This window comes from Emys orbicularis, chromosome 1 (genome assembly GCF_028017835.1).
Source record: "Emys orbicularis isolate rEmyOrb1 chromosome 1, rEmyOrb1.hap1, whole genome shotgun sequence".
Taxonomy (NCBI): Eukaryota; Metazoa; Chordata; order Testudines; family Emydidae; genus Emys; species Emys orbicularis.
In genome coordinates, this window is record NC_088683.1 from 166,245,619 (window position 1) to 166,272,337 (window position 26,719).

Sequence of the window (26,719 nt, forward strand, 5' to 3'; positions counted from 1 at the left end):
TTATTTTAAGTTATCTTTTCACCTCGCTCTTTAGATCAATGTTCAGTTAAATAGGCAACAGGAGTGAGTGATGTATGCAAGATTTGACCCTTAATACTGCATTATTGTGAATGAAACGAAGTAAGTATGGTATCACAGAAATATATAATGTACAGCTAATATGTCCCCATTGGATACAGAACAACTGTTATGAACCTGATACACATCATTAAATATGTTCACCACACCATTTTTATAACAAGCTGTGCATAATGTGAAACTTTGTGTTTCATTTGTTGTACAAGAGGGATCTAAAACTGTCAGTAAATGCATCTTTCAATGGTATAAAAGTTTGAAGCAGAGGAACAGAGTTGTGATTTTGTCTGGGGGTTTGTTTTGTTTTGTTTTGTTTTTGTTTTTACATAGGATACAATAAATATCCTGAGAAAGATGAGTGAACATATTGCCCAGCATAGAGTCCCGCTGCCTGTTCAGATGGCATCTGAATATAAACTTTGTCTCCAGGCATCAGCTGAATGACGGTGCTTCCAGAAGCTTGGTCCAGGAAACCTTTTTTATATTCATCGTATGTATACATCAATGGCTCATTGTTCTTGTACAAAGCTACCCAGACGCTGGCCCCTTTACAGTGAACATGGTAGGCAAAGTAGTAAATCCCAGGGATCTCACAGGTGAAGATACCAGTCAGTGGGTTATAGTTCTGCCTGCCATTGTAGAGAAGCTTGTCAAATTTCACAGGCACCCCTACCCGTGGGAAGGGTGTGGTGAGTTCTGCTGTGAATGCAGGCATTTCGTAGACAGCGCCACCATTCTTGCCTTTCTTGCCCATATAGCCAGGTGGGGTCTTCACTCCATCGATGCCAGGCCCCATCTCTGGCAAATATTGTCCAATGGCCGGTGGGGTGGGTGGGATTATTACTGGAGGACCAGGTGGACCTGGAGGCCCTGGAGGACCCTGGAGACCCGGCTGGCCAGGTGGACCAAGTGCCCCAGGTTTTCCTGGTGGTCCTTGCAGCCCTGAAACACCAGGTTTCCCTACTCCTGGAAAGCCTGGTGGACCGGGTACACCTGGTTCTCCTTTAGGTCCTGGAAGTCCAGGTGGTCCGATTGGGCCACTGGGTCCTGCGATACCTGGGATTCCAGATGGACCTTGATGGCCTTGATCACCGGGGATTCCAGGTTCCCCTTTAGGTCCTAATTGCCCAGGAACACCAGGCAGGCCTGGCAAACCTTTGTGACCAGCTTCTCCCTTTGGCCCCATTGGACCAGGTAGTCCTCTAAGACCTGGGGGTCCTACTTCCCCAGGAAAACCTGGCTTTCCTGGGAAACCTTGTAGGCCAGGCTCACCTTTTGGACCAATAGGTCCTTGAGGCCCTACAGGTCCACCTTCTCCTTTTGGTCCTGGGAAACCAACAGCACCAGATGGCCCCATTACTCCTGGTAATCCTGGTTGACCTGGCTCCCCGGGAGGCCCACCCATGCCAGGAGGACCCATGTGCCCTTTCTCACCTTTAGGCCCCAGTGCTCCAGGGAAACCACCCATGCCACGATCACCTTTAGGCCCAGGAAATCCTGGTTTCCCAATTCCTGGTAGGCCCGGGGGCCCTGGTAAACCCGGCAAGCCTTGTTCCCCCTTTCCACCTGGGAATCCAGGCTGGCCTGGGATTCCATCTTGACCTGGTTTTCCAACACCTGGAAGGCCAGGTGGACCTTGAACCCCAGGTGCCCCAAGAAGACCTTGTGGCCCTTGTTCACCTGGAAGTCCCGGTTTACCTATAGGTCCCTGTGGTCCTGGAAACCCAATCATTCCTGGTTTGCCTATCCCTGGGAGTCCAACTGGACCTGGAGGGCCAGGTAGCCCAGGTGGACCTTTTAACCCTGGTAAACCTGGAATCCCAATGCCTTTTTCTCCTTTAGGCCCTTGAAGCCCCGGGAGTCCTGGTGGTCCTTTCATTCCTGGTTCACCCTTTACTCCTGGTTGTCCTGGTAATCCTTGAACACCTGGTTTTCCTATTCCAGGCAGTCCAGGAGGCCCTGGTGGTCCCTGTGGCCCTGGTATTCCCATAGATCCAATCTCTCCCTTTGGTCCCATCTCACCTCTTGACCCAGGGAGCCCCATTGCTCCTGGTTTTCCAGGCATTCCAGGCATACCTGGTTTGCCTATTCCTGGATATCCTTGTGGACCTGGTTTTCCTTTGGCTCCTGGCACTCCATGACCTGGTAATCCTGGGGCCCCTGGTGGCCCTCTTGGTCCAGGCTCACCAGGGAGACCTTGCTCACCTCTCAAACTGGCTAATGGAATTTCTGTTTTTAAGAAAAGAGAGAGATGAACCATAATTTTACCTTTATTGGAAATCATGTATGCAGTTTAAATAGCTTGGTCTCATTTAGATATTACTTGGATTTGTGGTAGATACACTAGGTACTACCACCTCATGGCCCCAGTTGTTGATTAGCATTAAGCATAGCACTTCTATTGTTCTGAATGATTTCACGCACCCCAAATTTCACTTTACTCATAGTTTAAGTGAAATAGTTATTTTCCCCTCAAAATCTTCCCTTCATTTTTATGTAAAAGCTATCCACACCTTAGGTCAATTTTCCACATATATGGGCCAACTTTCAAGTCTGTAATGAAATGCAAAAAACCTTAAATTTTGAGTAGTTCTTTATTTTGTTATAAATATGTCACCCCTCTAGTTGATGACTTACAATGACTTAGTTTACACTTAAATGTTTTGCTGGTATAGCTATACCATTGTAACTATCCTGACAAATCTCTTCCAGTGGAAATGCAGCTTATACCAGCCAAAAAGTGCTTTTCCTGGGATAGCTTTTCCTGGTTTGACAAGCAAAACAAGCTAAATAGCCAAACACACTTTTATGCCACTTTTATGCGAGACTTCTTAAGTCTATGCATTTTTAGTAAGTCAATGTATTTCAGCACTGATGGCAGCCGGCTATATACAAAAATTTATAGTGAGATGTTAAGAATTGAACTTAACCAATGAAAACCAGAAAAAGGTATTTACCAGTGTGATATTTTCAGCATTATCCTTAAATCTGGCATTCTTAATCTTTTCTACCCCATTAACCCTAAATCACCCATTTTTCCCTCTCATGGCCCCATATCCCCATTCTTTTCTGTCTCTGAACGTTGTGCCCTTTCATTTTAAAAGATCTAAACTGATTTGATACACAATTTAATAATCTGTATTGGCTCAATGCATCAAACTAGTCGGGGCTAGACTGTAGCTTGGCCACAGCCCTGTGTATGAGGAAATATGTAGCAACACGGGGAAGGATTGTACCTTTGGGAGGCACAATTCCTGCCCTGCTTCTCCCTTGTTTCGGAAGTGGGTGCTGGGTATTAGTGATTTGTTGATGTATATCAGCAGCAAACGATAACACCCTGTGCATCTGCTCAGCTGTTTTGGGTGGTGCTTTGGGGAGGGTGGCGTCAAAGCTCTGCCCCCTCCCCACTCACTCATGTGCGTGGGTAAGAGGGAAACAGTATGTGCACAGCCCATGTAGGAACATAAAGGGAGTTCTTAATCCCCCTTAATTCCCTGCACAGGCACACAGAGCAAGGGACAATCTAGCCCAGGGGTAGGCAACCTTTCAGAAGTGATGTGCCGAGTCTTCATTTATTCACTCTAATATAAGGTTTTGCGTGCCAGTAATGCATTTTAACGTTTTTTAGAAGGTCTCTCTCTGTAAGTCTATATTATATAACTAAACTATTGTTGTATGTAAAGTAAACAAAGTTTTCAAAATGTTTAAGAAGCTTCATTTAAAATTAATTTAAAATGCTGATCTTACACCGCCAGTCTGCTTAGCCTGCTGCCAGCCTGGGGTTCTGTTCACCTAGGCCAGCAGTGGGCTGAGCGGGGCCTGCAGCCAGGACCCCAGACCTGGGGGGGTGTTCAGGGGTCAGGGCAGAGGGCTGGGGGTGTGCGGGAGGTTCAGGGGTCAGGGCAGAGGGCTGGGGGTGTGTGGGGGTGCAGGGCAGAAGGCTGGGTGTGGGGGGGGTTCAGGGGTCAGCAGAGGGCAGTAGGGGTGGGGGGTTCAGGGGTCAGGGCAGAGGGATGGGGGCTGTAGGGGTGCAGGGCAGAAGGCTGGGTGTGGGAGGATTCAGGGCAGAGGGATGGGGTGCTCAGCTCGTGGGGGTGCTCCCAGCCCCCTGCCCTGAGCGGCTCACGGCAGGGGGATGGAAGGGATATGCCCTGTTCCACCCCCTTCCCCAAGGCCCCGACCCTACCTCTTCTCTGCCTCTACGGAGCAGCGAAGACGCTGCCACTCCTCCCCCTCCCCGGGGCCATCAGCTGATTGGCGCAGGGAAGGAGAGGAGGAGGGGCAGGAAGGCACCACGCTGGGGAAAGAAGTAGGGGAGGGGGAAGCTTGGCTGCTGCAGGACCAAGCTTCTGCCTCCTGCCCCCACAGGGGAGAGCGGTGGGCGGGGGGGCTGAGTGGGGTTGGGGGACGGGACTGCAGCAGGCAGCAGCTTGCCAGTCAAAATCGGCTTGCGTGCAGTGTTTGGCTGACCCCTGATCTAGCCCATAGCATTTATATAGCACTTAACATCTTCAAAGCACTGTACAAACACTAAGTGCTTTTACACTCTATGCAGTAGATAAGTTTTACTTCCATTTTACAGATGCAGACCTACCCATACTACAAGTTTTCCCTGTGGACTGCAGGTTTTCAGACCTTTCTATATAGGTCTGCAGGGAAACGATACCAGGCCACAGAGAAATTCCCTGCTGATTGGCTGCCCTCCTCCATTAACCCTTGTGACAGGATAGCTTGCCCTGTGGGCTGGAGGGCCTGGGGATAAGCCAACCTGATTACAGAGTGAACTCCACCTGAGGGGAATCAGGCACTTCCCCATAAAGAGCAGAAGGTGACTGCAGTAATAGAATGAGAGCCAGGCTTAAGTGGTGATAAAGCTCAGCTGGGAAAAGCTCTGGAGGGTGAGCTAGGCAGAAAGCCCAGGGATTAAGGCCAGCTCTCCAGGCAGGAAGGACTGGGAGAGGCCCTGATTAAGCAGGGAAGAGATGGAATCACCAAGAGGAGACCTTAAAAGGCTGGATAGGAAGTGGCCTAGAGAAAACTGCAGCTCAGGTAAAGGAGTGGACCTAGTTGTTCAGCACAGGGCGCTGGGCTGGAAGCTAGAGTACAGGGTGGGACTGGGTTCCCCATTGGCCCAAAAGAAGTGCCCTAGAGAGGTGGAAGGATTTTTGTTTGTGATAAAGAGATTTGTTTGGGACTGTTTGGAGGACTGTGGCCCTGGGAGGGGTGGCCTTAATATGGGGACCCAGCCAGAGGGCTGAGCTACTGACAGAGAAACTGCCACAGCGCTGGAGTAACTGTCGGGGCTAGCCCAGCGAGTGAGCTGTTGTGCTATGTCTGGCCACGAGGGGTCCCCTAGCAGTGTGTGACCTTGGTTACATCTACCTTTGTGGGGAAAGCGGTTATTGGGCTGCTCTTGCTATAGGCAAACTAGGCAGCTGGGGTGGCCAGGCCAAACCTGACTGAGGTTGCTGCCACACTGAGCGCCAGGTTGCAATGCTACTCACTCAAATTTGCTCCCCCATCACCCCGCTGCCCCTGTCATGATGGAGGGGTGGCTGGGCCACACCTGAGTGAATGACACTTTGAGCTGGTGCTTGGCCCCTCCCCACTTCTACCACAAGCAGATTCGGCCACATTCATTGGGAATGTACCCGAGCATGCTCTTCTATGGCAGGAACCTGGCCAACCACTCAGGGTGCGTGCCAGGCTGTGTAAGCCCCTGGCTGCAGAAACAATGGGCAGTGATGTCTTATGACCATTATTTATCTGCAGTTAGGTACTAATTATGGTTCCTAAAATATTAACCCAGTGTTGGTCCCTGCGGATCTGAGAGGAGTGGGAGGTGGTTTCACTTTCTATGTTTACCTTTATCTTTTTTTGGCACCATCTCCTTGCCGAGCATAGGCAGCTGGGGGATTTCTTTCATGTACTGAGGCAGATGAGGGTATTCTTTTCCATATTGCATGTGTGGCACCTCCTTGCCCATGTGCTGCATTGGAATGCCTTCTTTGCCCAGTGGCATGTGAGGTACTTGTTGTCCAAGGGCCTGATATTGCGGGATTTGGGGTGGCAGCTGCTTGATCCCATAATAGACGCCCCCTTGAATGGATCTCACTAGCTCTAGGTAAACTGTTACAGCCACTGCCAGCAGCTGCACAGGGGCTAGCAGCGCAGCCATGACCTGCAGAAGTAAAGAAAAGGGGATAATTATTGCACATAAAAACATGCAAATAATATTTTCATACCAGAAATCCTATATCTTAGCCAAAGCCCCTTGTTCTCTGCAGCAAGCTGGACCTAAATTCTGTAGCAAGAGCTCTAGATTCTGCATCATTGGTGAAAACATTTTTAGCAGCTTCATATGCACTTTAATAGGAAGATTTGTTTGGACATAAAAATGAATAATACACTCAATACAGCAAATCCCTATGTTTGTTTATACTAAATCCGGTTTCTTTTATACCATTGCTGCTCCCACGCTTTCAGGTTTAACTGTGCCATGGGTGTTGGTATTGTAAATGCATATCTGCACTGCAGAAGTCGTTAGGGGAGCTGGAAGTTAGAGTAACTGGATATGGGATGCCCTGGGCTTTGTCACCTGGGCAGGTGGGGGAAGCAAATTAGGATTTGTGGGATAAGCGCACTAGCTGAATTCTCTTTACTAAAATAATCAGCAGTGAAAGAGTTAACTATGCTGATTGTTTAAGTTCTCTTTGTTAATACCCCATTGAGAGGAACAGGGTGCTTCACCCCTCACAGAGCTTTTGTATTAAGCTATCTATGAGCTCAGGCAGATATCATTACATTGGCTACACTCAGTCCACGTGTCTGTTTTCTTCACGATAATGGGGGCTAGAAATGTAACTTTAAAAAAAAAAAAAAAAAAAAAGCTCAGATTCTGGAGCCGAAATCTGCATCAGAGGGTGAATTCTGTGACTACAGCGTACACAGGGCCCTGATTCTATGTCTCAGTCCTTGTTCTTAGTTATAACTGAATGTCCAACCAGCTCACTTCCCTTCTGTATTGGCTGCATTATTGGCGGGATGTGGGGATTCAGAGAACTGGGAGTTTCCTAGGGAAGAACAGATATGGGGACCAGAGCAGGGTGTGGCCGTGGATGATTTGAGGCAGTGGGAAGAGTCTCTCTAGGCTATGCTTTCCTGGGTATTCTAGTATTTGTGGTTTGGCTGCTAGTGTCCAAATGTACACGGCAAACTTTGGGCCTGCTTCTGTCTTCCCTTACTTCCCCCAGGCCTCAGACTCAGCTCCAGGGAATGCTTTGAACAAGGAGGTTCCCACAGCTGGTAGCGAGGTGTCAAAATAGCTCTTCACACCCCTCCTCCCCCCATCACATATGTGGAGGAGAGCGGAGGCATGGCCAGGGCAGAGTACTCTGGGTATTCTTGGCTGTGGAACAGCATCTAGGAGGCCATTACAGCCAAATGAAAATTAGGAGTCCAGCTAGCTCCTTTACTTTACACCGAGGGCTGGGCGGGCCACTGGATGGCCTGAAAATACAGAGAAGTGCAAAGGCAGCTAAAGCCAGTTTCTTTCCCTCCCTCCTTCCGCTACCACCACCTCTCTGCAAAGTGCAGTTTGGTACCAACAGAGAATTGGGGCCCTTTTTGTCTTGGTGATGACAAAGTAAAGTGTACTGAGCAAGGCACTATGTCCATAATGAGGCATATTTTGGGGCAGAGCAGTTTTGCCTTCCTCCTGCTCAGGCCAGGTATATATGGAGTCTACCAGCTCCTGGACGCTGTGAAGGAAGGTCCTGCCTCATATGTATGGCTGCTACCACTAAGGCCCTGCCCCCTAGAGACTGGGGTTCCCTTGGTGGAGGGACCAGACCATGTGTGGCAGGACTCCCCATCTCAAAGGGGTGAGCTCCCCAGCTCAGCCATTAGTGGGCCAGGCCAGAGCCTGCCAGGCTCAATGTGCATTGGGCCTGGGCCTCCGCCCCAACAGGAGGGGGAAGGTCAGTGGTCCTGCCCTGAAGATAGATTCTTCCTATGGAGTAGGGGGCAGTGCCCCTCCCCCAGCCCCAGGAGGGAAGATGGGAGGTTGACCAGACAGGCTTCCCCAGAAGCTGAGGGAAAGTGGGAATGGTCACTGCCCCCTCCCAGAATACTCCAGGGGTAAGTCCTGGGGCAGGTCAGTGAGAGCAGAAGGGGTGTGTGTGTGAATAAGGGGTCTCAATTGGGGGAGGGAAGGATAAGGGTGGTTGGAGCCAAGGGCGGTGGGTACAGTGGTGGGGTGGGAGGGCTGCAGCAGTGGCTCCTGCTGCTGCCTTAAAAACTGGGCCTGCGGTTCTTGTCTCCCCCCTGACCCTGAGGTGATGGAAGTGGGTAGGGAGGTTGGGGATCAATGCACCTAAAGGAGTACTGGTGGGTACTCTGCTCCTGGATGTGTTAAGCCTCCTGTGGGTCACGGGAGCCTCCCACAACACACACGGAGCAGGTCCAGCAGTGAAGTGGTTGTGCACTCCACCAGCTGCTCTGACCCCCTTCTCCAGGCCCTTCAGGCCCTCCCATGTCAGGGAGGGTGTAAGGAAAGTGGGACAAAGGCAACTGGACCAGCCACAGGTTAGGGAGACCTGGGGAGCAAAAGGAACCTAGGGAAGGATCAACCTGGGGCTGGGTTGCTCCTACTAGCTTCAGCCCCAAGCTCCCCCTTTCCAACTTAGCAGGGACCTGAGGGTGTATGTGAGGGAGGGGAGAGGGCCTCAGTGTAAGGCAGCTCCCACAGAGACCTCATGCTCTTAACTTTTTTGACGATCCATTAAATAATAAGGGATCACTAAAGGCACAGCTTCTCTGTTTGGTTCTTTCCAGCATGCTGAGCTCTTCTGTAAATCTGACCACTGATTTTGGTGCCAAAATGGGGAGCCCAGACTCTCTTAAAAAGCCCATAGGGCTGTGGCCACTCAGCCTAATTCACATTAACTTCACCCAGGAGAGAGAGAGAGAGAGTGTGTTCTCAAAATGAAATGTCCTCCATTTTGGATTTTCTTCTTCAGCCAAATGGTTCAGGCTGCGGGGTTAAGCCACAAAGAAGTAGTATTTAAGCAAACAAAACATGAATGGAGAGGAACAAGATGGCAAACACTTGGGTGGAACATATACCCCTCTTACTGGCCTGACCACTCTCAAATTAGAATGGAAAGTAATAGTACTTAATCAGATTATAGAAAGAGCACTTTCTACATAAGGACCTCAAAGATTTTACAAGGATGATGCCACACAACACTTCTGTGAGGTACATCAGATACATATTCTATCGGTTTTGCAGATGGGTAAAATAAGGCACAGATTGGCTAAGTCACTTGCCCAAGCTCATAAAATGGGTCAGTGGCAGAGCTAGGAGAACTGTATCATAATGAATATGCACAAGGGGGGCAAATTAAGGTTGCACAGGGAGAACAGGCAACCTTAATACTGGTTCTTTTTAATTTTTGAATGCTTAACTTTGCAGCTTTAACATTCTCTTAGTGCATTTTTGGATCAATTCTAGAATAGTATAATATTATTGTGTTTTTCTTAGTTTAGCATAGTGCATATCCATTAATCTTTCCAAGAATGATCCTAAGTCACACTTGAAAGTAACTGAAGAGGATTGAATTGTTAGAAAGAAGAACTCAATAAATCATTAAAATAAGGAAAGTATGTTAGCAAACATACTCTATATGGTAGATTTGTTTAATGATTCTGAACTCCCACTCCCTCTCCTAGGAATTTTAAGATCTCAAATGTAGCTAGTTGCTTACAGTATCCAACACAATGTAGCAAAGACACAGCGCTGTCCAAATAAACGGTAAATTTAGTTTGTAATTTTGGATGTAAGAATGATCAAATTAGGATTAAATTGCTGGTACTAAATATATAAAACCCCAATTCAGTTGTCCATCCCTATTTAGCAAAACATTTAAGCACATGCTTAAGTCCCATTGACTTCAATGTGATTTTAGCACTTATTTAAGTGCTTTGCTGAGTTGGGGCCTTAGGGTGTGATCTTGCACCCCTGAAGTCAGTGGCTGAGCTTCCATGATACCTCATGGAAAGCCTTGGAAAACCTTCAGTTGAGAGAGAGTGTTTTTGCCTCACTTTTTTTCTTATGGGATTTTATTAAAAGTCTCTCTCTTATCTACTTTGTGTAACATCATCCCTGGTTTTGTGGGATCTCAGCCATATGCACAGCAACCATTTATGAAATCAGAAGCAGAATTTCAATTTTTAGGTATGAATTTTGTACAACTCAGAAAAACTACAGTTTGCGCAGCTAACTAATGAAAGGGAATTGCTCCATGTTTTCTTAATGAAAAGGTTTTTCCTTGAAAGATGGCCTCTTCAAAATGAAATTTTCACTAAAATTGTCAACATTGTTAAACTTTTTGTTTTTGTGAAAAATGTTGCCTTTTAATTTTTTAAATATTTTTATTGAATGTTTTGGTAAACAAAATTCTGATCACTTTCATAATGTTTTCTATAGCTTTAATTTTCTTTTAAAAATAATGAAATTTTTTGATAAAGCTATACATCGGTCCATTTGTATTTTTTTTTTTAATTTATTTCAAAGGATTGAAAATTGCTTGTGAAACTAGGTGGGGTTTGTTCCCCCCCCCCAATTTTTGACCAACTCTGTAAATAAGACCTTTTTATTCCATTACCCATTCTAAGAGCTTAGTGTTTGTCTTGCACTCTCTTCTTTTTGAAGATAGTGGAAATCTTTCTGTTCACTTTGGGATTGGATCAAGGGTTGTTGGGTCAAGCCCTCTTTGGATAACCTTTCCAAAGGAAGAATGGGCAGATATTGTATAGCAAGAAAGGTAGGCAGCAGCTAAACCAAGTCTATCCTGCTTGTGGCTCTCTTTTCTTTAATGATGCAATACCCCTAACTTTTTATTAGTTGTTAGTTTAATTTTCAGCAGATCTTCTTATTTTTGCATTCTTTGTGCTGCTTTGTGTAACTCACAATACTAAGTTGCTGGTATCTGTGCACATAGTAACAGTGTTCTTATAGCGTAGTCATTTGTAGAGCTCCGTGTATTTTTTTTTTTAAAGTATCCTCTCCTTTTCAGAAGTGGGGAAACTGAGGCATAGAAAGTTGAAGTGACTTGCTCAAAGTCACCCAGTAGGTCAATGTACTAATGTCCTATTCCTTTTTTTAAATTTAAAAAAAATATGCGCCATTTCAGTGTTGGTATGTCTCTTGCACCTTCTCCTCTCATCCTTCCCACCCACCCCCCGCCACACACACATGCAGCACATACAGGCGAAGTATGTCTCATCCCCCTTCCATGACTCGTTCACAAGAGGATAACAGACCACTGCGGCTGAAACTAGTGAAATAATTTATTCAGTTTGAGTAGTAGAGTTTTGTACTGAAGCTCCGGGCTTGATTTACTCACCATTCACATCGGGGTCATTACGTTTACTTCCCCCCAACACACCTTTTTCCCCCCTTCTATTGGACTCCATGGACCTGATCCAAAGCCCAATGAAATCAATAGAAAGATTCACCCAGAGACTTCAACAGGACCCATGACCTCTGAGACCCTAATCCTTATTTTTGTTGTTTTTGATTTCCCCACTATATTTTCAATATCCCTTTTTGGTCCCTTTACCACTCTTAGTGGTAATTAGCATACAGCTTTGACAACAACTAGATGGGGGGAGGAACCTGTCTCAATGGGAAGGTGAAAGTCCCTCTCACTAAGCATAACTTTTGTGTCCTGCTTTCCCCACTTCCATCTCAAACCAAAGATATTATCTGTATAAAAAGCAAAGTGATGCCCTGGCTTTGAAGGCACTGGCTAACTTGTGACTGACATTAAAAATTGGAATATGGGGGGCTTGGAGAACGGAGTAGTTAAATGGAAGCCTTGCCAACAACAAAAAATGACCATCTTGTTGGGAAATGGAGAGAGAGGGGGTAGTAGGTAAAATTCCTTTAGGTTTAATTTTTCTCTTGCAATGCACTGCTTTTGTGGTTTTCTTACAAGATGTGACTACTGTGTGCAGGTGAGAGGGATAGCAAATGAAGAGTAGACCGTATGGATAATAAAATACTTTTAACCCTCAACCCTAAGACTTTTTTTTTTTTTACTGACCTCTATCTTTGCCAAACCTAATCCAATTCACTTGCAATTTCACAGACAAAGTATACCAGGGTGGAAAGTCTGAGGCAAATCAGATAAGGCATATGGGAGATAAGAAGGTTCCAAAAAATGAGGTGATCTCACACAATGGTTTTTTTAAATATATATATATTTTTTTTGTGTGGCTCATTGGAACTCCAAAACAGTGTGGCTTAGAAACTTCAAATTTGTTTTAATCTATTGGTTTTGGCAAGGACTGGTGCCTTTGATGGGTTTGCAGGGTTTCTTTGTGCAATTATTTAGGGCTAGATTGTGACTTGAACTGTGCTCCCATGGAGGGAAATAAGAATTTCCTAATGCCCCTGAGGGAGCTACTTGGATCTTAGGATCTACAGCAGATAGCTAGGGAAAGGACAGGAAATGGGCAGAACCGTGGCCTTTTCCATCCAGCCACTGGCCAGCACAGCTGAGCCACTGCGCAAGGTGGTGTAATTTACTGCTGGTACAGGTCAGGAGCAAATTATGGCCCCTGCTTCTCCCAGAGAAAGAGGGAAGCAGTGATGGAAGGAACGGTGCTTCTGAGCGTACCTCTGCACTGGAGCTGGAAGTGTAATTCCTAACTTGGATAGGCATATCTGCACTAGCCCTGATTGAGCTCGCATGCTAGCAATAGCAATGTAGCCGCTGCAGTGTGTGTAGCTGCCCCAAATGCAATTCCATCTGAAGCCATAGGGTATGGACGTAGGACGGCCAGTCCATTCCGCTGCCCAGGCAGCTGCAGCGACACTGCTCTTTTTAGTACACAAGCTCGGCCAGAGCTAGCAGAGGTAGGAGTGTTTATCTGAGCCAGGAATTACACCTCCAGCTCCAGAGTAGACCTACCCTGAACCACAGCGCCTTCCAAAACTACTCCTGGGGTTGCGCAGCTTGTGGATCAATCCTTGCTGCCTCTGAGGGCCAGCTTTTTAAAGGTATTTAGGCATCTAAAGACAAGGTGCTTAGAGGGGATTTTCAAAAGGGCCTGAGCACCAACTCCCATGGGAGTTAGGCACCCAGCCACTGCAAATCCCACCAGGCATCTATCTGCATCTCTAGGTGTCTAAAGACTTTCAGAAATCTCCATCTGCTTATATTTAAAGGTTCCATAGTTTTTATGAACTGGAGAAGCAGATGGTCACAATGCAGGTAAAAAAGCAAGAAAACGCAAATGTAGAGAGCAGGAGGGAGAAAACCCCATGGGGAGAGGCTGGCAGTCAACAAATGTGAACATCTCTCCCCTGCCCCCCCCTTCCCAGCAACTTAGTGACCATTCTCCAAATAGATTCACTCTGAGATGATCTGATGAAGCCTCAGATGAGTAGTTAGCTAAGTTATCAGTTCACCTCACAACCAAGCTTCCTAATCAAGTCTCCTGAATGGCTGTCATATCACAGGGCTGGATGTGGTACAAAATACCTACGCTAATGTGTGTGGGTTCCTTCTGAGAAGCCTCAAGTGAAAAGGAGAGGGTGCTTTGACTGGGGGAACCCCTGCTGACCTAAAGAAAAAAAGTTTCCTTAACCCTTGTATCAGTGTCTGATGGAAGATGCGGGGGGGAAATTGCCCCAGTGAGTCAGTGACAACCTCTCACAGCATTAATGCACTTTAGAGCTTCAATAAGGCTGGAGGGCTGGCAAGCAGAGCCAGTTCATTGCAATGGAGGATTCAGTCTCTTGTTGCACTGCATGTACTGTGGTAGCTCAAGGTTAGCCACAGTGCATACAACAGGTCCCATAATTTGCTTGCTCTATCCTCAATAAAGCAACCAGAAATGAAGGGAGACTACTCTAAAGTGGCACCACACATGTTCCCTTTAATTTTTTTTTTTAAGTGTCCCCTTTATAGAGAGCCCAGGATAGGCTTCTGGCCAACTTCAAGTAAGAATCTTTCCCAATAGTGTTTTTTCTCCTGAGAAAACAAAAAAGGCCGTTCCTCTGCGTATTTACTGTAATCACTGGAGACCCAGGTCTAAACATAACGTACCAGCGACTACATTTCTTAAATTACCATTAAAAAGTAACATTTTAACCCCGTGACTCTCAACCTTTCCAGACTACTGTACCCCTTTCAGGAATCTGATTTGTCTTGCGTACCCCCAAGTTTCACCTAATTTAAAAAACTACTTGCTAACAAAATCAGACATAAACATACAAAAGTGTCACAGAACGCTGTTACTGAAAAATTGCTCACTTCCTCATTTTTACCATATAATTATAAAATCAACTGGAATATAAATATGGTACTTACAGTTCAGTGTATAGTAAATGACTTGTTTATACTGCTCTATAATCTGTATGACATTTTAGTTTGTACTGGCTTCACTCGTGCTTTTTATGTAGACTGTTCTAAAACTAGGCCTCTGCGTACTCCCAGGGGTACCACCACTACTTTAATCTAGCTGTGTAAAGAATGCATGGAAGTACTGAAATTCATTCATGTGGGAATTGTGATGTGAAACCATTTATACGTGGTCTGTCTGGTGAGACTTTACTGTTAGAATGGAAACTGTGTTCAATTTCATCAGTCTTCTACTGAGATGTGACTTCCCTGCAACAGATATTTGTTTGAGAGAGACAATATGCAGCTAAATCTGAGAATCTCTGTGGGGTATTCAGTTTGACACTAGCTTTATACTGGCTTACTCTAACTTGCAATCACTGTCTGTGACACAGTGAAATAACAGCCTGGACAGGCTAATTTTAGTTTTTCAGCAATAAAGAGTTGAAGAGGAACAATCTGTGGTGGGGCCCGATCCCTTTCTCGTTGAAGTCAATGGGTGTTTTGTGATGGACTTTTCAGTCCAAAGAGGATGAGAACTTTGTGGGTTGGAGCCCATCCTGCAAACTCTTATTTCTATGAATAGTTCCACTAAAGACAATAAACCTACTCATATGAGTAAGGGGTTTGCAAGCTTAGCCCTGGATTTTCATCTTTGGGAGGTCATACTGGTTATTGGAAATCCCATTGGTGGTCCACTTCATTTATTTTTTTTTCCAGACAAAGCTCCTATTGATGTCAATGAGAATTTACCCAGTAGAAGGGCATCAGAATTAGGCCCTTAATTTATATTGGGTGGGAAAGAAGAGGTCATGGCAAACTGGGTTTGACATTAAATGTGTAATCCTACCTCAAACTACTCCCTTTGACTTCAATGAGAGAGTTTCCCCCCCCCCCCTCCAAGGGGAAAAGAAATATAAAAACCTATCAACTTGAAATACGTCAATTGCTCAAAGTCTGGTGCTGTCTGCCTGTGCATCAGCATAGAACCGTTGTTCTGGCAAGCTGCCTAAACGCAGCAAGCAGCAGTTGGTGCATTCATCTACAGCCAGTTAGAAAACACTTTCATTGTTGTTTGTTACTCTTCACATTCAAAGGAAAATATACAAAAGTCAAGAAATCCACCACCACAAAAATCACTGTGAATAAATATGGGGGCAGGGAAAGGGGGGTAAAAAGAACAAATTAAATAATCAAAAGAAAACCATCATAAAACAATACTTAGTCCTGTAAATCATAACTAGCCAAGTTTTTAGATTGTATTTGTTCATTTTAAGAACCTAAGGAACATCAACAATCTATTTTCTATGTCTCCTCTTACTGCTTTAAATATATATACTTTTAGCCAATCTTAATTGAATCAGAATATTTTGTGATGTGATGACAGATGACCTCTGCAGAGATCCTAAGTGGTGAAATTAATAGCTGGAAGAGGTTTAAAGGCTGATTCAACAGTCAAGAGCAATTAACACTTGACAAACCAGGCCCCACCACACCCAGAAGCCTCAAGATCAAAAAATCTCTGGAAGAAAACAATACTATTCTTTGTGCTGCACACCCCCATGGCTTTGTTTCGGAGTGACTGCAGATACACGTACCCATAGCAGTTAAATCTAATCTAGCCCTTTCAACCTTGGCAGTATTGCTTTAACAATTATTTGGGGGCAGGGGTGGGTCCTCCAGAAGCAGCAAATAGAAAGCCACACAGGACTCTCAAGTACTTTTATGTGATCTTAGGTTGAAACCATTTATTGTTCTCTGTGACTCCCTATTACAATCCCCTGGTGTTATGGGTCGCCCCCTTGTCATAAAATTTTGTCTCGCTCACTAGTTTCTGAAACTGGCAAAACATAGTACTGTCTGTTCATTTTCTCACTTCGATCGTGCACACAATGTGTTTTCTTACTTCTTGCCTTCCTGCTGCTTTACAACCTTTTTTTTAAATAAAAGCAAAAGATCTTGGAGATGAATTGGTGCCACCTACAGTATTTCCGTTTGCTGTGCTTTGATGATTCTGTCAAAAAAGGCAGCTTCTGTCTCTCTTATTTTTCTTTATGTTCTAACTTTACAACTGCTCAGAAACCCAAAGTCCCCAGCCGAGAGATACGTAAACAGTGTTTTAAAAAATAAAAAGTCTGTAAAATATTTTTCTTGAAAGTATCTCTCGTCTTTCAGACAATTTTTATTGGAAGGATATTTCCATTGGAAAGGAAGACTCCTGCCTTGTGCATACTTTCTCTACCTTAAGTCAAATATTAGAAGGAAGTGTCTCAATTCAGAAGACAAAACATGCTTTAGCAGCCCATCCAGATGGAAAATAGAGTAGGGAGGTTTAAACCTATTTCTCATCATTTTGTTGGGTTTTTTATTTTTACATTTTAATTCCTTTTTGTGGCATTTTGTTGTTTGTTCACTTTAACCATGGTAGCATGTCCTCTTCTTTTTACAGAACATTGTTAAACGCAGATGAGCTAGCTTTCTTAATTCTGAACAGAGTAGATATTATTTTCCACGCTATCTTTCTCCAAATAAATTAATGTCTTAATTTATGCTGCATATTTGTCTAGGGTTTTTTGTTTCAAAATTAAGTTTTAACATGCTTCTAGACCTCATTTAATCTAGCTAATCTATGTACCAGATCAACAGCTGGTGTAAATTGAAAGTCAGTGGTTTATGTCAATTGATATCCCATGAAGATCTGGCTCCTTGTGTGTGGACCCCATCAATGGAGTATCTGTATAATTTCTATAATGTCACCATTGCTGAATTACATTCATTTCGATACATCATCAAATATATCACCATTGCACTCCTTTATCATGTCTCCCCGCTCCTGCCGTATAGACCCCTTCTGGAAATACCGCCTGAGTTTTGTATTTCTATTTGGCGCAGCATTGAATGAGAACCATTTCTTTAGTATGCACTCGACTGATTAACGAGAAGGAACAGCATTTATTAGCGTTTATTTTCTTTTTTATTACCATAGCACCTAGGAGCCCTAGTCATCTAGCCCCATTGTGCTAGGTGCTGTACAAACGCAGAACAAAAAATTATCCCTGCCCCAATGATCTGACAATTTGTTAGTTGTGAAATGTTTCCTAAAAGACTCCACGCCCCATTGTCTATCAGCTGAGAGATGCATTTTTCCTTTTGTCATCGGATATTATTTTAAAGACTTTCTCATGAGGTCTGGAAGCAAATATTGTTCTTAAATCTTCTTCATACCTATCTGACTGATTTTTTGACTGGTATTACTTGCATCATTCTGTGCCTCTTTAATAATGGCTGACTTTATAAATTCCGGAGGTGTACAGCCAATGCACTTAGTCATTTGAGGCTACATTCATCCCTGAAGTCTTTGTAGTTACACCACTCCTGCTTAACATCAAAGACGGAAGATAGTGGCTAGGGCAGGCCTTAAACAAATTAACAGAAAATCTGTCAGGCGCAAGTGTTTCACCCAAGGAGAAATATTTAATCCTCTTATTTAACAGGTGTGTTACTGTAGCACTTTAGAAGTCCTAGTCATTGATTGTTCTTCAACCTTGGAAGAAACTCCAGTGTTTTCTTTTGCAGGGGGACACCCAATGTGGGTTGAGACTAGTTTATTAATTAGGTAAAGAGACTTAGTCAAATCTTCAAACATTAACAGGCTTCATATGTTTTTTGTTGGTATTACTATAGCACCTCGTCATGGACCAGGACCCCATTGTGCTAGGCGCTGTACAGGGGCGGCTCTATGTATTTTGCCACCCCAAGCATGGCAGTCAGGCAGCCTTCGGCGGCACGCCTGCGGGAGGTCTGCTGGTAACGCGGATTTGGCGGCATGCCTGTGGGAGGTCCGCTGGTCCTGCGCCTTCGGCGTACCTGACGCCGAAGACGCGGGACCGGCAGACCTCCCGCAGGCATGCCGCTGAAGGCTGTCTCACTGCCGCCCTCACAGCAACCGGCAGGCCGCCCCCCGCGGCTTGCCGCCCTAGGCACGCGCTTGCTGCGCTGGTGCCTGGAGCTGCCCCTGGCGCTGTACAAACATAACGCAGAGGCAATCCTAGGGATCCCTAATGAATGTTACAGAGGATCTACTTTACCAGGCTAAGGAAACAGATAGGTTACAGGGTACACTTACTGTCCCAATAGACCACATTTTCCTGATCTCCTCTCTCCCCCCCCCCCCCCCTTTTTTTTTTTTTTTATAAAGGATCCTGTCATACTCCCATTGAAACCTGTGACAAAATTCCAATTGACTTCAACAGGAGAAAAATCAGGCTTTTAGGACACTTACACATGTGTAACTTTACATGTGAGTAGTCCCATTGAAGTTAACTGATACGACTAAAATTTATTGTGACTGTAATCATCTGCAGGTTTGGGCCTCTCAGAAGGCTTAAAAGGGACTTCAGCAGTCTTGTACTGGCCCTGAACAAAGGGTGAATTTCAGTCCAAAGGAAGATGTGCCAACAAAAAATTACGTTTAAGAATTGAGAGAAAGATAGTGTAGAGGAATTAACTGAGATTCAGAGCTTTAACAGCTCTCTGCTTAGAATCAAGCTGTAATTTCACTTTTCCGCTCACTGGCTTAAGCTAAGAGTGACTGCTTTGGCCAACAACTGAGAACCTTCATCATCTGTGGGACTGTAAGCAGTCCATGTGTGTGGCTAGTAATATTGTTTCCAATGTAGGTTGTTGCTAAACTGGATGCAATAAACATCAACCTATACCAGTAGGGCATCAAAAAGGCAACATTTAAGAGCGGAAATGAGGCAAACTCATGATTGTTTTCAGTTGTCTTATTTAAACAAATGCAATATCCCTCTAGGAGCGTGTTATTTATTTTATTTTTTAAAGTGTTGCATTAGGAGAAAAATACAAAGTTCTGGCCTGGGGCAGTGCCACTATGCTCCATAATTTAGACTTGAAAGGATTAGATTAAATTATTAATATTAGATTAATATTGATGATAAACAATTCCTCTATCTATAAACTGAAAAAAGGTCAGCATCGTAATCATCATACGAGAGAGAGACAGTTTTAAAACATCATATTTTGCAGTTGCAGACAGCTTTGTGTCTCATCTATTCAGACAAGTCTTTGGGGCAGGGACTCTCTCTTACTATGTGTTTGAACAAGGGCACCTGGCGCTCAGTTGGGACTGGTGGGTCCTATGATAGTAATAATGAGGCTAAACTAGCCATAAGACACTAATGGGGAGAGGACAAAAGAGGAAGTTTAGGAATAAGACAGGGCCTCAGTCAGCATCCGTCACATCAGACTGGCTAACTACACAACTTATTCGTAAGAACAACCAGGATGGAGGTTTGCTTGAAGACACTTATATAATTTCAGATCAACTTATATAATTATAAAATAAAATAAAAATATTACACCCACTGTACTTCAGCATCCCAAATCAACCTTCTAGAGTTGTTTTCATTCTACCCTGGTGCACTCCTGTCCTTGGGTTTCTTCCCATTTCACCACTTTGCTCTTTATGACAAAAAGCTGCGTCTTGTCTTTTTTTTTTTAACCCTTTTAGCTTTTATTTAGTTTCTTTCCTGATGCAAAGACTCTCAATAGCAGTCAGTTGAAAATTATTTACTTTTTGATATTTAGCAAAAATGGTGGTGAGGTGTTGCAATGTATTTGGGTTGGAATGAAACCCTCATCATGATGAAATATGACTATGTGAAATAAATGATCTTAATCCTCAAAAGAGAGTATGACAAGTCATCCAGGGTAACTTGAGATTTTTGGGCTATTTTTCCTCCCAGTATTAAACAACACTGGGTCAATGTAGTATTGACATTGTAGTCATAAAATATTTTCACCTGAAAGTCACTTCTGTTACAGAAGAAAAGACACATGGTATATACATAGGGGGTTTTATTCATGTGTGTTTTATCTTGGGCATGCAAAATTGATTAACACAATGTTGTTGTAGAGTTTTCCTGGCTACTTTTTCTTGGCTCATTCCAGACATTTGGCTGGAGAAAGATAGACCAAAATTTTCAACTAAGTTTAACATTCGCTGAAGCCTCCTGTCACCATCTAGCTCTGGAAATTCTCTCAGCAAAGTTCAGATAGAATACAGCACCAGAAATAGACATGGGGGGAATTAATATGGTAGTGGGTATAGCCTTAAAACACTTGTTTGCCAATATCATTGAGGGCCAAAATGGAAGGCTCTCATTTGTTCTCTGGGAGTCAAGAAACAAAATAATTATGGAAATGGCCCCTTTTGAGTGAAGGTTTGGCTTGAGTCTTACTGGATCTGATCCAATTTCTACCTCTGGTGTTAATTCAAAATTTATACACAACTTAGTTAACTTGGGGTGAAATTCATCCCTATATGGAAGACCAACACAACTCCTATGCACCACCCAAATACCACTGGCCCGCTGGAGTGAATCTCAGCCTTCAAAGAGCCACTTCTTTGTTCTGTTGAAATTAGTGATTAAAAATCCCATTGACTTCAGTAGGGCAAAGTTTTGGTCATCTGTACGAATATCCATTCTTGAGGGGTGGGGTGGTGGCAGAATCTATAAAATAGCCAGACTATTACATTAAAAGCACATATGCACATCTAAGTTTTGACTATTGTTTTCTAAGGAACTCATGAGAAAACATGCATATGGATCCCATTTTCTGCAGAAGTTTGCTTGTTTTAAGCATTCAAGAAATCAATTGATCATACTTCAAAGGACTTTTTAGCTGGAAGTGGGAATGTAAAAGTTCTGTTCATAACTTCACCGCATCTCAGTCAATGCTATTGGCCAACCCACTTCATACCTGAGGAAAAGACTACTTCTCTTTTGGCCTGCTAAGGAGCTCTGCTGGCCAAGTGTCAGCTCTGCAATCAGGCCTATAAATCTCAGAGTATTTGTGCTTTGGAATTTCTCTTGCCCTTTGGATGAGGAAATGAGGGGGCTGCAGAGCTCCACCAGTACATAGGAAGCTTATTCAGTTTTATTCTCTAACACTGTTATACTTTTTTCCCATTTACACAGTAATACAAATAAGCAGACACACATGGCTTTGGTATTTTGAGCAGTTTAATAATTATATCATCAGTTTCACCAGATAACATGACGTGGATAAGCTAGAATTGAGCCCTTTTTATAATTTAACCAAAGCAATCGTGTACATTGTGGGGTTTGGCTATATGCTTTATTGTGCTTGATCTTTACCCAGCCGCAAAGAGTGGTGCGAGAAGACACGGCAGGACTCAGTGTTCTAAATGTGTTTTGTGTTAAACTCATCACAAGAGGCTTAAATTTTAACCATCATTTGGAGCCTTTACTTTTGGTAATGTACTTTTAGTCATTAGTTAAACGGGCCCTGAAGTGAATGCATTTGGAAAGAAGCATCTTTGGTGCCATGTTCTTTTCATGTTGATACTGTGTAGTTGAGCGTCAAGAGAAACCGAGCACAGCCTTCTCCTTTGAAGGTTACTAAGCTTTAAAATGTACATCTATGACTTTGCCTGACTGCCCCCTGCCAGAGCGCACACATTAGAAATGGGCGGAGGTGACAGCATCCAGACCCAGAAAAGCTGAAGCTCGTTACTTGAGATATAATCTAAACTTCAACAGCTGCTATCTCTGAATTCAGATACAGCACTCTGAACTGAAATGCCACAAATGTTGCTAGCTCTCCATTCTCTTAAGACTTCACTAGTCTTCATTCTCTTCTCTAGTGTTTTTGGAGATGGAGGGGGGGAGGGATGGACGAGAGAATAAGACTGTGGCCCAGTCACACATTGGCCTATGAGTGAAATGTAGTTTAGCCTTGTGTTCGGGACACTGCCTCTGAGAGGAGAGAAGACAACTGGTTGACTTGCCACTGACTCCCTAAGTACAGAGTGAGACCTCAAGAAAGTACCACAGGAGGATTTTATCAAACATCTGTGAACACTCTATCAGTGATAAGTTAAACAATGGATTAACCATTCTAGCTTCAAGGATCCAGCAAGATACAGTCACACCAGTGATGCAATGAAAAACATCGCATGCAATTTGAGATTAATTTTTTTACTTCTCTGTTCTAGACTATCGTGCATAGCTAAGAACGCAGTTGAGGAGGTACAATGTCAGCTGGAACTTATTTGATGTTTCTTCTTAGTCAGGCTGCCTGATCTCCTGCATACCTCTCCTGCTCCAGATAGAGTGTATATGGTCAGACTTACCTCCTTCCTGGGGCCTGGGCTATTGATAACTCAGGCTGAGGATTATGTTCTGTTTTTATTATCCGAGTACGCTCCTAAATCTGAATGATTTGCCTGCAAGACCTTTGTCTCTAGTTCCTTCTGCTCTGGTTACACCCACCTCTCCTACATCCTGCCACTAGGAGTAGGCAAAATTTCAGCAGCTTTGTCTAGGGCTCAAATTCTTGCTTAACAGGGAAGGACAACAGATGAGCCGTACCATTCAATTACAGGACCTCACAGTCAAAGGCTCATGGGGCCTGTACTTCCCTGCGAATGACGTCATGCTCCTCCTTGAGACTCAGGAAGAGAGGCTGCCCTGCCATCCCTTTCCCAAAGACCATGAAAATTGGGTCAGTACTAAACCCACTTTGCAACTCCCTAGGGAAAGAAAAATTGTGGGTTTCTCAACAGATATATTGTCAGATATATTGCAGGGCCTGCCTGGCAGTACTTTTAGGTGCTTGCTTTTATCTGTTGTGAGGAAAGACTAGTCAGGGTACTAGCCTAGGACTTGGGAAACCTAGATTCACCTCTTCACTCTGTCACAGACTCCCTTGATGACTTTTTGCACAAGTCACTTACACACACACTCTCTCTCTCTCTCTCTACCTCAGTTCTCCATCTGCAAAATGGGGGTAATAGCACTGCCCTATCTCAGCGGGGAGTTGAGGATAAAAACATTACAGATTGTGAGGTACTCTGATACTATGGTTGTAGGGGCCATACAAGTACTTAGGTATCTAATCTGTCTTTTCTATCTCTACCATGCTCCTGACCATGGAGACTGTTTTATTATTAAGGTTGTAATTTAGTCATGGAGGTCACGGAATCAGTGACTTCCAAAGACCTCCGTGACTTCAACCAGGACCAGCTGGGAGCTGCAGGGGCCCCTGCCGTCAGCAGAGTCTGAAAGGCGCATTGCCACCACAGGTGGCAGGGGGGAGCCGCACAGCTTTCCGCGGCCACCGTGGGCAGCAGGGGGGACCCGGCAGCAAGAGGGACCTCTGCTACTCCTAGCCACCGCGGGCAGCAGGAGGGATCCCAGCAGCTTGGAGCCACCAGCGGAGGGGGACCCTGCAGCTCCCAGCCCCCCTCTTTCCCCCTCCCTCCCCCCGCCACCCAGGCTACCCATTTTATCATGGGTATTTTTAGTAAAAATCACAGACAGGTCACAGGCTTCTGTGAATTTTTCATTATTGCCCGTGACCTGTCCGTGACTTTTTTACTAAAAATATCCATGACAAAAACTTAGCCTTAATTATTATACAGAGAAGAGAAACTGGTGTGAGTAATAAACACCTCAAAATGCCGTGTTTCCTCTCTTAGATTTCTCAGTTGAGACCTTCCATAGATGACAAAGTCCCCATGAACTTCCAGCCTTTTAAGCAAAAATGCACACTGAGCAAAAACCAATCAATCAATCTTGTTGACTAGGCATTTTCACTCAGGTTCTTCTCAGGTTTATGAAAACACAAGAGACTAAAATACATTTGTTAGGAAGATGAGCACTTCAGACAAACAATATTTATGAAGCCTGGAAGGGAATGAGAACTGTAAAGTCCCCCATGCAGGTTGTCTAAATAAAATCAGATGGATCTGTCTTTAGGGAAACCTATATTGGATCTGTTTTTTCTCATGCTAGGTACTGTATTTACTCTACTGTTTGGATTTGGTCTCTCTGTGTATATCGTAATATCTAAAACCATGTGCTTGCATCATTTATTCCACTTTATTCAGATACTTCATTCATTCAAATAAGAAACTGGTGTCCATTATGGTAATTAGATACTATATTGCTTTTTCTATTCTTGGTGCTAGGGCTGACAGAAAACTACTCTATCAACTTAGTTTAAACTCCAATATAATCACACTCCCACCCCTTTAATAACAATATTGCTTTGTAATCCTCATGACTGTTTGGCTTCCCAGTCTAGGACACTGTGAAAAGATGGAATAATACTTCACAACTAATGGGATGCATTTCTTTGTCCTGACATTACAGTTAATCCTGAATTGGATCAGTATTGTGTGTGTTGGAGCAACCTCAACTTGGCTTAGCATTGAAAGGCTTGTATAAGACACCTCTTAACTCCAATTTAAAAACCACCAGAACAACTTCTTGTCCTTTTTCAGTAGAAATGTGCCAATCAGGATCTTTTTTTTTTCTTTTCTTTTTCTTTCCAGAAACAGTCAATTCCTAGAAAAATGTGCAGTTCTATTAGAAGAAAAAAATAAAAGTAAAGTAGTAATAGTGAAATTTCACCAGGATCTCAACTCCTATAAGTCAGAGTCAGAAAATAGCTATAGAGTCTGATTCTTGTCTGAGTGGTGTAAATGAAAAGAAACTCTATTGATGTCAATGGAACTATGTCTGTGTAAAAACTGGTAGGAACATAAGAATGGCCATACTGTGTCAGACCAATGGTCCATGCAATATCCTGTCTTCCAACAGTGGCCAGTGCCAGATGCTTCAGAGGGAATGAACAGAACAGGGCAATTATCGAGTGATCCATTCAGTCCAGTACCAGCTTCTGGTAGTCAGAGGCTTAGGGACACCCAGAGCATGTGGTTGCATCCCTGACTATTTTGGATAATAGATATTGATGGACCTATCCTCCGCGAACCTATCCACCTCTTTTCTGAACCTCGTTATACTTTTACCCTTCACAACATCCCCCGGCAAACAAGTTCCATGAGTTGACTGTGCGTTGTGTGAAGAAATACTTCCTTTTGTTTGTTTTAAACCTGCTACTTATTAATTTCATCCGGTGACCCTTAATTCTTGTGTTCTGTGAAATAACACTTCCCTATTCACTTTCTTCACACCATTCACGATTTTCTAGATGTGTATCATATCTCCCCTTAGTCGTCTCTTTTCTAAGATGAACAGTCTCAGCCCACGTCTACACTACAAACTTATGTTGGTATAACTGTCGCTCATGGGTGTGGAAAATCCATACCCCCGAGCGACACAGTTATACCGAACTCTCTGTAGACAACGCTATGTCGACGGGAGAGCTTCTCCTGTTAACATAGCTACTGCCTCGTGTGAAGGTGGAGTTCCTGTGCTAATAGGAGAAGCTCTCCTGTCGGCGTAGTGTTTTAACTAAGCACCACAGCCATGTAGCTGCACCAGTGTCGTTGTGCCGCTGCAGCACTGTAAGTGTAGACAAGCCCAGAGTCTTTTAATCTCTCCTCATATGGCAGCTGTTCCATACCCCTAATCATTTTTGTTGCCCTTTTCTGTCCCTTTTCCAATTCTAATATAACTTTTTTTGAGCGGGTGTCAAGAACTGCACGCGGTATTCAAGATGCGGGTGTACCATGGATTTATGTAGTGGCACTATGATATTTTCTGTTTTATTATCTATCCCTTTCCTAATGGTTCTTAATGGTGTAACTGAAAGGCTGATCGGGCCCATTGTTTGACGTTATCTAGCCCATCCATTTGGGGAACAATTCTGGATTGTTCCCTATGGTACTTTTTTTTTTTTTTTTAAAGTGTGGTGGCCAGTCTGGATTTAAATGTTTCAAGGGATGAGGCTTCCATCACAACTCAGATTTGTCTGGCGGGAATTATTCCACTGTTCCTTTAAAAATGTGTGAAATGGTCTTTAGGGGGAGTGAGTTAAACTTTATTTTTAAACACAGAAGCGCCTGACCTACAGTAACAAGTGCAATTCTGCTGTGGAAAAGGGTGGGAGATGGGATTTGGCTACAATGCGCAGGGAGGCCACATCTTTTGCACACACTGACATTCTGCTGCAAGTAGGTTTGCTGCGCTCCAGCATGCAGGAGGCTGGAGAATGGATTCTGCAGTCTCTGTGGCTACAGCAATACAATGTTATTTCTTTCCTCTCCACCCCTGCCCTTCCGGAGAGTGGCCAGTCTCCTGTATTATAGGGCTGTGAGGCTGCTGTATTGGCTGTGGATTAGCTGTACTGCCACTCTGTAGTTTGGGAAAGGATTCCTTCCACCCACAAGTATCAGGGGGTAGCCATGTTAGTCTGTATGCACAAAAAAACAA

At 44.1% G+C, this 26,719-nt stretch overlaps 1 protein-coding gene across 1 annotated transcript; it reads right to left on the reverse strand.

The window, feature by feature from the left end:
• Positions 1 to 397: 397 nt before the first annotated feature.
• COL8A1 (collagen type VIII alpha 1 chain) lies at positions 398 to 6,298 on the reverse strand. Its single transcript, XM_065414976.1, has 2 exons — positions 5,941 to 6,298; positions 398 to 2,304 (listed from the first exon to the last, which is right to left on the reverse strand). Exons 1-2 carry the CDS (start codon positions 6,251 to 6,253, stop codon positions 398 to 400), a joined length of 2,220 nt encoding a protein of 739 aa, XP_065271048.1. The 5' UTR covers positions 6,254 to 6,298.
• Positions 6,299 to 26,719: the final 20,421 nt, after the last annotated feature.

Coding starts and splice junctions, on each gene's coding strand:
- COL8A1 (XM_065414976.1), bottom strand. CDS start 6,253: ATGGCTGCGCTGCTAGCCCCTGTGCAGCTGCTGGCAGTGGCTGTAACA. Junction 2,305..5,940: donor GGTGCCAAAAAAAGATAAAG/GTAAACATAGAA, acceptor TCTTAAAAACAG/AAATTCCATTAGCCAGTTTG.